General features: G+C 50.6%; 1 protein-coding gene across 1 annotated transcript in view; it reads right to left on the reverse strand.

Annotated features, from left to right (window-relative positions):
- Nucleotides 1-8517, reverse strand: part of Esyt3 (extended synaptotagmin 3) — a 43613-nt gene extending 35096 nt beyond the window's left edge. Inside the window, exon 1 of the mRNA XM_055629737.1 lies at nucleotides 8047-8517. Coding sequence (XP_055485712.1) covers nucleotides 8047-8385 — 339 coding nt within the window. The 5' untranslated portion in view covers nucleotides 8386-8517. The remainder of the gene's footprint in view (nucleotides 1-8046) is intronic.
- Between the last annotated feature and the right edge of the window lie 3282 nt (nucleotides 8518-11799).

Consider the following 11799-nt stretch of genomic DNA (forward strand, 5'->3'; position numbering starts at 1 on the left):
TCTCAGAAATACGGCTGCCCGCACGAGACCCGCAAAGGCCACACCAATCGATAAGCCAACATGGCTAAGGGAAAAGTTCACAGAGCCGCAAACCTAGACAGAGGGCTAGCGGCAGTCAACGGCTGGCAACGGAGGGGAGCCAGTTGGGTTTGTTCCTTTTTTTTTTTCTTCTTTCAACAAGGAGACCCCAATCCTAAGGTGCCAGCCTTAAACACGTGCAAATGAGGACAACGAGAACTGGAATCAGTAGGTTGTATGTGTGTGTAGCAAAATAAGTATAGACAAAAAGGTTCTGAATGCAAGAGGAGGGGTGGGGTGGGGGAAGGACATGGGAGGAACTGGAGGGAAAAGAGAAGCGGGTGGAAGGGAGGCAAATACGGTGTGGTGATATATAAAATCCCCAGATTAGAAAGAAAAAGGCCCATCAAGTTGGGAGGGGTCCATGCTCGGGGATCTGGTCTGGAAAGAGTTAAGAAAAAGCGGGACGTGTATATGATAAAAATATATTGTACATAGATATGAAACTCTCAAAAAGGCAAATAAAAATATATGTTTAAAGTGTTCATAAGCCTTGATGTGAGTCTATACCAGGAAATTAGAAAAATTGCTAAGATCTATAAAGTACCTATGGTATCATTAGCTCAAGGGGCTTTTACTTTTATTTACTAATTTTATTTCTAGTTTTTAAATTTTTTATGTGTGTTTTTCACACAAGCATATGAGTGCCTGGTGCCTTCAAAGTTCAGAAGAGCGAGCCGCCATGTGGATGCTGGGAATTGAACCCAGGTCCCGTGAAAGAGCAGCCAGTACTCTTAAGCGCTGAGCCATCTCTCCAGCCCAGCAAACCTGAGAGCTGCTGTGGGCCGGGCCCTGAGCCAGGAGCTGAGGGAACAGAAATGAAAGAGCAGCAGCCTTGCCTCAGGAGAGCAGTCAGGCTGGAGGAGAGTCAGACACACACTGGAAGGTACCAGCCAGAGTGTGAGCCACAGTGGTAAGAGGGCGTTGAGGGAGCCTCAGCCCAAGGAGCCAGCCGGAGGGTGATGCAGCGAGCTGGGCTGGAGGTAAGTTGTGGGAGACTCAGATCAGAAGGGGAAACTCATGCTGGCCACACAGGGGAGGGGATCTGTGTGAAAATGCATCAGCGTTAAAGAAATGGTTAAGGAGCTGATGGTGTATTCATACCATGGAAAGCATAGTATTTCCAGTACTCTTAGAGAATGTTCATAATAGGCTGAGACTATGCTAGATAGTGGTGCTTGTAGAGAAGCTAGGCTTGAGCTCAGCTCACAACCACTGCAACTCCAGCTGCAGGGGACACACCCCATTGGTCTCCGAGGGCATCAGGCCTACACAGTGCACACACATACACAAAAGCAAACTAAAGTAAAAACAAAATCTTCTTTTAAAAGAATATTTTAAAAAATAAGGGAAGGTGGAAGTTCATTCTGCTTTTAACGTTCACATACAGTCCGTGCGCAGAAGTGTGCACAAGCAGAACCATGTGTGAAGGACCCGTGTGTTTTGTCTTTTGTACCTTCCATGTGTTTTACAAGGCGAATACATTTGCTTTTGTAGCTCAGAAAGCCAGATTTTGAACTAGTTCATAACAAAAGAATAACAAACGGTGGGCGGATACTTGAAAAAGCGTTCGACACCTTTAGCCATTGGAAAAAGCGAATTAAAACTACTACAGGGTCCCACTTTATGTTACTCAGAATGACAACCGTCAAGAAAACAAGTGACAAATGCTGGCACGTGAGGACGTGGGGAAAGAGGAACCGTATTCACTGCCTGTGGGAGTGTAGACGCGTGCAGCCACTCTGTGAATTAGTAGGGAACTTTCTTAGGTAAAAAAACAAAACAAACAAAAACAACTATCTTGTGAGCCAGCTGTACCTCTCGGATCTATACCGGAAGAACTCTAAGTTGGCAGATCACAGAAACCCTTGCACACTGCTCACCACAGCTGGAAAATGGAATCAGCAAGAAGAACAGAGAAGGAAAAGGTGGTCCATATGTGTGTATACAGCCGTATAGAGAGATAAAATCTAGGTATTTGCAGGCCGGCATTGGGAACCGTGATGTTACGTGAAATAAGCCAGAATCGGACAAACACCACAGCTCCTTTCGCATGTGCAACCTAGATTTAAAATTAGACATGGGATATATGTAAATGTATATATTTGTATATGTGGTCATGAAACCAGAAAGGGGATCATGAGAGGGAAGGAAGAGGTCTTAAGGGGGGGGGGGGGGGGAAGAATGGCTGATAGAGTGTACATGACATGAAGACAGGGGTGCCAGGACAAGTAATGAGCCAATGAGACGGGAGTAAGGACGGCACGGGAAGGCAGAGGGGAAGGGAAATGATGAGAATAAAGTACATGACGTCCATATATAAAAATGCCACAATGTATTCTAACCTTAAAATTTGAAAAATAAGTAAAAATTTGAAGAGGGGATTTTTTTTTTTTTTTTACTTAAAAATAAATATATGTGCAAAGGGATGGAGTGGGCGATTATGGGATTCTGAAATGGTCCAGAGGAGTTCCTTGGTTTCAAGGACACGTGACACATAGGTATACGTAGGACAGGATTGGCCCTGACTTGCTGCAGAGATAAGTGTGAGGCCTGGGCCCTGGGTCCCTGTGAGACAAGGAGTTCAAACCTCATATCCTCAGTTGGAGTACAGGGTGCATAAAACAAACAAACAAACAAGCCACATTGCTTTGTCCCTGTAATAGGTTCCATGGGGTTGGGAGATGGGACAGCTTAATCCTCGCTTCGGGTTCCTGTGAGCAGCTCTCTACTGAAACCCTGTTATCTCAGAGATTAGGGAACCGTGGGGCTCAGTGGCCAAGAGAAGCTGCTGTGCGTGGAGAAGGTGAAGACGAGGATGCTAGAGTCTGGATGTGAAGTGTCCCTGGAAAGGCTCAGCCTCCCTTGCAGCAGCATTCAGAGGCGGAGCTTTGAGGAAGTGACTAGATCCTAAGGGTTCTGACCTCCTGAATGGATTAATCCCTGGTAGAGGGACAGCATTGCTGGAAGGTGATGGAACCATTAGGAGGTGGGGTCTGGCTGGAGGAAGCAGATGACTGGAGGCCCAAAGGGTGTATACTGTGCAGCCTAGGGCACTTGCTCCCACTGCCAAGATGTGCTCCCCAACCTTTAGCCTGAATTCCATGGATTCGGCCAGAAAGCACTGAGTTAGTGAGCCAAAATAAAGCCTTCGTCTAATAATTGTTTCTCTTAAGGTTTTTGTCGCAGCGATAAAACTATCACGGAAAGGCAGGCTAGGGTCCCCAGCCCCCGTTCACCAATACAGCTGGTTTGTCGTCCTCATGTTGTGACCCTCAGAATTCTTCAGGAGGGAACTCCTACCTCCCTAAGTCACTGGGACATTCGCACAGAAGTGCTACCCCTGCTTGCTTCTGAGGTACTGTGACAGGTGCTAAAGGAAACTGGCAATTGGCTTCCATTCCATTCTGTCCAGTGGGGAGAGGCCTGCGACACAGGAAGGCAGGGGCTGTTCCCACCCATGGGACCAATCTCCACTTCCCGAGTGACTTCCTGGTCACTCAAGTCTTTGGGCACCAGAGCTTGTCCCGAACACTCCCGTCCAAGCAGGAATCAGGATTTCTAAATGAAGCCATGGGCAATCTCAAGTGAATTTGAATCTTGTGAGATATTGTCCTAGAGTCTGCATCTTTTTTAAGATTTTTTTTTTTTTTTAAATTTCATGTGCATGAATGTTCTTGTCCAAATGTACATCCACATGCCACATTGTGTGCCTGTTGCCCTGGGAGATGGTGAACCTCCATGTGGGTGCTGGGAATTGAACCCACTCTGCCGACTCTCCGGCCTCTAGAATCTGCATCTTAAGTGACCAAACCTGTGGGAGGTTTTGGTCCTTTACCACAGTCCTCATCCACCTGCTGTAGAGGCTCTGCTTCCAGGAATCTTTCCTGGGCTGTTCCCACTTGCTTCAGATATCCTCCCTGTCTAAACATCCTGGGCGTCTGCTGTGTCCTGGAATAGACTGTTCTCATGGGCCCACGGCCCCACTCTGCTCAAAGTCTCCTCAAGGGCAGAGACCACAGACACCTACCTCTGTGGCTCATGCTACAGAACTGTGCCGCACACCTTGCCAGCCCTCTGTAAATGTTTGGTGACTGGGCAGAGGATGAACACGCAGATGCCTAAAATCCCTGTGCTGGGCTTGGAGGAAAAGGACGCCCACGCCCTGTCACACACACTTATTGCCCAATCCTGGCCTAGCACACTGTAAGTCCATGAAACATCACCGAGACATGGAACAGGAATACAAAGGACATGACTTTGCCATGCCTCCTCCTCTCTCCCGAGGTGAGTCCAACTCTAAACTGAGTTTCATGACGTCTTAGAGCTATGGGCACCTCAAGATAGGAAGTTCTCCCTGGTCCCACGTGTGAGCTCATTTGACGGTGGCCAATCTCACTGCATTAACTTCCTCTAATTGACAGAACCGTCAGTGAGGACAGAGTGGGAGTGATGGGTTCTAGAAGGGTAAGGCAGTGCTCAGGCCCTAGTCGGCTGCCTGAGTGGCTGGCAGGGTTGCTGCTGCTGCTGCTGCTGCTGCTGCTGCTGCTGCTGCTGCCGCCTCCACGAGTCTATCACTTTGAGCGGGTGGGTCACCTTCCCTGGCTCCAGTCACATGGAGGGTAAGAAAGGTTTGGGACTAGATCCTGGGTGGCAGGTGTGAAGCCAGAGAAAAGCTGACTTGGGTTGGTTCAAGGCTGAAAGGACTCTCCCAATGAGCCTCTCCTGCAAGTCCATTGTTTTCAGAGAGATTCGGAAGTCCTGAGGCAGCTATGCCCTGGTGAACGCTCCGAGACCCCCACATCTACACCTTCTCCCTCTTCACATCAGCATCAGCTGCCAGCAGTTCCCCAAGGCTTAACTGTCCCCAACAAAGGCTGCCGGTTGATCGGTTGATCGGTTGATCGCTATCAGCTGGCAGTAACAAGCTGGGCTAGACCCAAAACCAGAGATGGACAAACTGCCACAAACTTCCCACAATTCTTTCCACTCTCTACCCTGCCTCAGGCTGTTTGCCTACCAACCAGCCGCCTCTCATCCCTCACACAACCCATCAGACTGGAGCCAGGGAAGGCGTTCACCAGTCTTCACTCTTTGACAAGACAGAGCCAAGGTAAATACCTGATAAATAAGGCCAATGAATGGCTCAGTGAATGCCCTGGGGAGGAGAGGGGTTGTCGAAGTGAAGGGCCACTCCTGTGCTACACAGGGGACTGGGGCATGGAAGCAGCACGTGCTGACCCCATGGAGAGTCTTGAGCGCAGAGCAAGACGGCCCAGCTCTGAAGGCCAGTGGGTGAACACTCACTGTAGCTCTGAAAGCCCGAAACGACAGAGCAGGCCCAGCAAGAGCCTGGCAGAACGAGGTTTCCCTGGAGGCTCTCTGTGCACCCTCCCACTTCTTCCACTCCAGTCAGCTCCCAAAGGACACATTTGCTACTGGGAGACTTGTTCATTAGCCTGACCGAGGGAAAAGGTCCTCAGGGGGTTTAGAAGACTGAGCAGCATAAAGCAACAACTTTTATTGGACTCTCAGCAAGTGCTGTACTTTGGTTGTTTTGTTTCGTTTTGTTTCGTTTCGTTTCGTTTCGTTTCGTTTCGTTTTGTTTTGTTTTGTTTTGTTTTGTTTTGTTGAGAAAGTGTCCTAGGCTAGCCTCAACTACTACTTGCAATTGAATTCCTGATCATCTTGCCTCTACTTCTAGAGGCCTCTATTTCAGAGTCTTATAGGTGTGCCTGGCTCTGAACTTGGGGTTTTCAAATATTCACCTCTTTACAACCAGCACATGGAAGAAGAGCTCTTGGGAGTTAAGCCAATGGTGTCAAGGTCTCTCTAAATGTTTGCGTGTTATCCTCCACACTGCAGACAGGGCTCCATCAGTCACTGGGCTTCTAAGTAGCATGTGTTCCTATTCTGAGGTAGAGAGAGGGCAGAAGATTCAACCACGAGGGCCCCAGCTTTCCTACCTCGTCCTGCACAAGGCCACGTTTGCACCAAGCTGTGCATCCTTCCCAGGTGTTTATGGGAACGTACCCTCTTTAAACTTGTTTCCCAGGGACCCCAGGAGTGGTAATTACCACCCAGATAGTACCCTCCCTCTCGAGGCCACAGGCAGCTACAGCCTTTCTCCCTCATGCTTCTCAGCTCCGCCTGCTGTGCCCAGGTTCAAATAATTTCCCCAGATGCGTTCTCTACCCCCTGCTTATTCCTTCCTTCCTTCCTTCCTTTCTTTCTGCAGTGTCTTCTGAAATCTTGCACTGGCACCTCACAAGGGCTACAGCCTGCAGAGTCTGGCTGCGTCTCCTTCATGCCTGCCTCCTGCCTTCTGCCTTCTGTCGCACACATGTCCAACAGGCCGAGCACACACTGGTCCTCAGGGCGCCCAGCCCAGTCCTCTAGGCTGCATTCACAAGCCCTCTAGAAGGCAGGTGGCTGTGGTCTAGGGACAACCTAATGTGAAAATCAGTGAGGTGTCTGTTGTAGGCCTCTGACCCCCTGACTAGACTCTATGCAACTTCCTGTTTCTAACTTTTCCAAGACCTCCATAACAATCCCCTGTGTGTACCGATCTCCCTCTTGAGACTGGCATCCCTGAGCGATACCATCGCCTTCCTCTCAGTGTGGTCCACAGCCAGCCGGATCACACCTGTTCCCACCGCTTCTACTCTAGGAATGTACTCACTAACGTTTCACAGCGTGTACCCTTATCAGCAAGCATTCGGCTCCCCCATCCACCCAAAGACATGTACTCCTCTGTACCAAGCACCTTAGTGCTATGGGATAAGCTGAACCTCCTCTCCCAAAAGTCACATGTTCTATCTCCCAGGACCTCAGCACGTGACTGCATGTAGAAGCAGTCTTGACAGATCTAATTAAGTTAAAACAAGCTCATTAGAATGGGCCTGAACCCTGCAACTGGTGTCCCTGTGGGAAAAAGAAACGCTTGGGCGCAGCCGCATAGATGGAGGAGCACGTGAAGGCAGGAAGTCATCCACAGGCAAGCAGAGAGAGCGCAGTGGCCTCAGAAGAAATGTACCCACAGATACCTTGATCCTGAACTCATCATCCACAGACTATGAGACACTAAGTGTCTGTTACTCAGGCCCCCACGGATGTGGTACTTTGCTGTGGTGGCCTCAGCAAACTTCATTTCCAAGCAAGATCGATCGGCCATTCTAACATTCTCTTAAACCCCGCTTTAGAGGCTACTCTCACAGGCGGGTGTGATACATTGAATGCAGCTGGGTTTTAGAGAGCAGGCCACATGCAAAACACGCAAGCCAGGGCAAATGAGGAGTCTGGGCACCTCTGCATATCTCCCCACGTGACCCTGAGAAGCAGGAGCCCCCAGCACCAGAAGGGGCAGGCCTGTCATACACCAACCCTCGGAAATGGTCAATGTTTGTGAAACGTCCAATCCTAAGAACTGTCAGCGTCCCTGGATCCCCACCCGAGGAATTATGCTGGGGCGGGGGGGGGGGGAGGGACGGACACAGAACTTGCTTGTAAGTGAGCCAGGTGGGGTTCTCGGGACCAGATGCATTAGAGAAACCATAGCCAGGCCGGCCACCACCAGGACGCTTTTTTTTGTCCTTTGACTGAGAGTGTGCATTTGTGCATCCCCCGTGGCGTAAGGAGGGAGGGGACAATTGTCCACGCAGCATCCCAACCAGCCACCTCCAGCCCGGCGGGGCATTCCTGCCAGCCCTCTGCTCCTGTCAGTGCTGTGTGTATCCATCTCTGCGTCGCTCGCTCCCTGCGCTAGCTCAACAGGCGGGTGGAAGAAGAGCCCTCTGTTTCCCACGGGAATAACTCTGAGCAGTCCAGGACGCCCGGTTTCTCTCCGCGGTGTGTCCAGCCCCGGACTTTTCTCTGAGGCCGGACCCTTACACGAAGCCCGGGAGTGCGCTCCAGTTCCCCCATCAAAAGCCCACAGCCCTCCGCCCGGCCCGGCCCGGCTCGGCTCACCCAGGCCGGCAGGTGCTGGCCCCGCAGCTCGCGGCTGATGAACTCTCTCTCGTGCTCCAGGAATTCGAAGGCGGCCTCCAGGCGCCCCAGCTTCCCGCGGCGGTTCCGGCGCCACCACATCCAGAGCAGGGCGCCGAGCAGCAGCCAGGTGATGCTGAGCCCCAGGTAGCCCGCCAGGTAGACGGGCGCCAGGTAGAAGAGCACGCGCGCCACGAAGCCGTAGAGTTCGGGCAGCAGCTGGCCCGACAGGCGCGGCTCGGGGAACCGGGGGCGCGGGCCTCTCTCCGGAGCGCCTGGATCCTGGGGCGCGCCCGGGGCGCGCGGCTCCTCCGCCTGCATCTCGCAGTCGCCGTCTTGTCCTCTTCAGAAGCTTCACCCCAGCTCAGGTTGGAGCACCCCCTATGCCTGCTCGCATCTGTCTGCAGGGCACGAGAACTTCGCTGCCTGCCGGCTCCTGTTCTACCAAGCCTCTCGGCGCTTGGAGCTCGGGTTCTCCCGGCCCTGGACTTCGGAGACTGGGAATAAGGCCAGCTGGGTGGAGCTCTGGCAAGCAGGGAAATCCGGAAGTCTCCGCCACCAGGGGCGGGCCCAGGTGAAAAGGGGCGGGGCCAGCTCGGCGTTGCCTAGAGAGCACCCTGAGACCCCAGTGTCGGACGCGGCTGTCAGCAGGACGGGTATGCAGTGGCCAATTGGGATGGGATATGCCCTGCTCTACGCTTTGGTCCAACTGACTTATCCTGGATAAACATCACCTAAAACCTGTTCCTTCCAGTATTACCTGGACTTTTCCCAGGGAATTCCATGCCCATCACAAACCAGGCCAGTACCAGGGTGCACCCGACCCTGAGCCTGGGAGCGCAAGCTGGTCCTTAGTGTGCGATACTGTTCTCCCTTAAGCCACCTGTTAAGGCTGGACCCAGCCTCTAGCACAGCCGAGCTGAGCTTAGGAACCCTTCTGTACTCCTCATCCTCAGCACCAGTTTCAAAACCCTCTCTGCAGGGGGATCCGTCAGCGCCCTTCCCCACACCATGACACTGGGAGCTTCCCGGAACCTGGCTGTCTTCACTCACAAGTCATTTGCTCTCTCTTGGTGCACGCAGAGAGGGCAAGTGACCCGTGAGTGGAAAAAAGAAAGGGGAAGCAAGCCATGAGGTGCAGCCCACCGCTTCCCCGTAACCCTGGCTGGCTGTACAATCAGACCGAGAGAAGTGCAGCTCCCTAACTTCAGACAGTGCCTCGCCCTGGGGCTAGCACGTATATATTGTAGGTGCTCATACAAGATTTCACGGCCATGACCAGATGATGAGACAGCTGACGGCAATAAAGGCTTGGTTCAGAGTAATTACATTATCTAACTTGGATCTAGTTACAGTGTTCCATGAAGGTTTTCTGGGAATTGATCACAGCACACTACAGGGAGAACCAAGCCTTCCAGACCTGGTGCCTACACTTTGAGAGCTCATCAGGCCGTACACCAGCTCCTCAGAAAATGACAGCTTGAATGGTGATTGGCTGCTGTTACATTTGAGGAGCAGCCTCCAGAGAGCTAAGGTCCTAACCCTTGTGGAAGGAGAATTCTCTTAGAAATGAGCATCAGGCCAGAATATGATGAACTCTAAGTCCAATGACCAGTACCCTCTTAATAAAAGAAGAATCTGGAGCTGGGGGAAAGATTCAGTCTGTGAAGTGCCCACTGCACAGACATGAGGGCCTGAGTTTAGAGTCTCAGCTTTTGTGTATAAAATTGGGCACAAGCAGCACAGCTGGGGTTGGGCAAGACAGGTAGGTTCTGGGAGCTCAGCCAGCCTAGCCGAAATCCTGAGTTTCAGGCTCACTGAAATAAAATAAAATAAGATGGGAGGGCAGGAAAAGGTAGCACATACCTTTAACCCCAGCCCTCCAGAGGCAGAAGCAGGCCAATGTCTGTGAGTTCAAGGCCAGCCTGGTTTACACAGTGAGTTCCAGACCAGCAAGGAGAAATAGTGAGACCCTATCTCTAAAATACATAAATAAATAAACAAACAAATAAATAAATGTGCAAAATGATCAAGGAAGACAACTGAAAAGGAAATTTTGCTTTCACAGGCATACAGACACATACCTGCATGGGCAAGCACATGCACACACACACACACACACAAACAAACAAACAACTACATACCACACACTAAACACATCACACACACAAAGGAAATTTGTTCATACAGACACAGAGGAAATAATGAAAGGGAAGCCACATGGAGACTAAAGTTGGAAATGGAGTTATGCAGCTCCAAACCAAGGAATGGGTGGTGGCAGGCCAGCATAAGATAAGTCAAAGGAGACTCTGGTTTCAGGCTACCAGGTTCTTAAAACAATATTTAAGGCGCCTAAACCATGTGACTTTGCAGCACTGTCCTCTTCCAAGTGCACAGCCACTTACCAGCTGCAAAGGCCCGGCCCACACACCAGAGAGTCTGGATGGACGGGATGGAGAAGATGCTGTCTCCACCGAGGACACAGTAACTGTTAGTAAGGAAAAGAACAACGAAGCCTATGGCGTGAGATAGAGAAGCAGCAGCAGGCTGCTTGGCTTGAAAATGGTTCCTCTTGGAGCTGGCCCTTGAGTTCAGAACTGAAAACAAAAGACAAGTGAATGTGTATATACGATTCCACCATTTATAAAACCCCCAGTACCTTGTCAAATTGTCTGTCCTTTGGAACACAAGAAAAACATCCACTGTTACGTGTGTCATGGGCCCGCTTCTTTGTGGTGTCCTCACTGTCAGGCTTCCTTGAGGACAGCCTCTGTGAGTGACGCACCTTTGTGTCTCAGTACTGGGGTGTCAGCTTGACTCTGGAGCGGGCTGGAGAAGAGCAGCCTGCACTCGAAGGGTTAAATCAAATCTCAGGCACTTCTGGACTCTGGGATTATGGAAAAAGACCCATGATTCTTAGCTGCTTTACTTCCTCATCCTTAAGATGGAAATCATTATAATGCTTGAGTCATAGGGTGTATGTATGTGTGTGTGTGTGTGTGTGTGTGTACAGTAAGACATACTGTATGTTAAAGCACACTGGGCATACTGGCCCAGCTGAGGATGTCAGCAGGGGAAAAATGTACTTCTGTCTGCATTGTCTGACTTTTAAAACAGGAACGGGTTTGTGTACAATTTTCACAATTTTTAAATTGAGTTAAAGTGCACAAAATTTAACCACTTTTATCTGTTTTGTTTGAGATAGTCTCTTGAAGCTCTGTCTGGCCTTGAACTTTCCTTGTGGCTAAAGATGACCTCAAATTCCTGCTTCTGCCTCCGATGGCTGGATTACAGGAGCGCACCACCGCAATGAGCTTATGCTGTGCTCTCCAGGGGGTAGGGGTAGGGGTCAAACCTAGCCCTTCCTGTGACCTGCATCTTCAGCCTTTAAATGCCTTTACCTGATGTACCAGACACGTGTGCTGTGATATAATCATAAGCAGCACCCAATCTCCACAACTGTTTTTATCTTGCAAACCTAAAAATTTATACCCATTACAAAAACGTATCCTCATCCACCCCATTGCCCAGCTCCTGGGTAACACTACTTTCTGTCTTTGGGCCTCTCACTGGGCTAGGGGCCATGTACTAAGAGGAGCCAGGCAAGGCTCTCTCTCTTCTGTGACTGGCTTGCTCTGCCTAGCTCAGAGTTCATTCACACAGTACTGCGTGCTAAGACATCCTTGATATCCTGTTTTGTGTTCTGAGACGGGTTTGCCTAGAGAGCCCAGGCTG

The sequence above is a fragment of the Psammomys obesus genome, unplaced genomic scaffold (assembly GCF_907164565.1).
Source record: "Psammomys obesus unplaced genomic scaffold, mPsaObe1.curated_primary_1811, whole genome shotgun sequence".
Classification (NCBI taxonomy): Eukaryota; Metazoa; Chordata; class Mammalia; order Rodentia; family Muridae; genus Psammomys; species Psammomys obesus.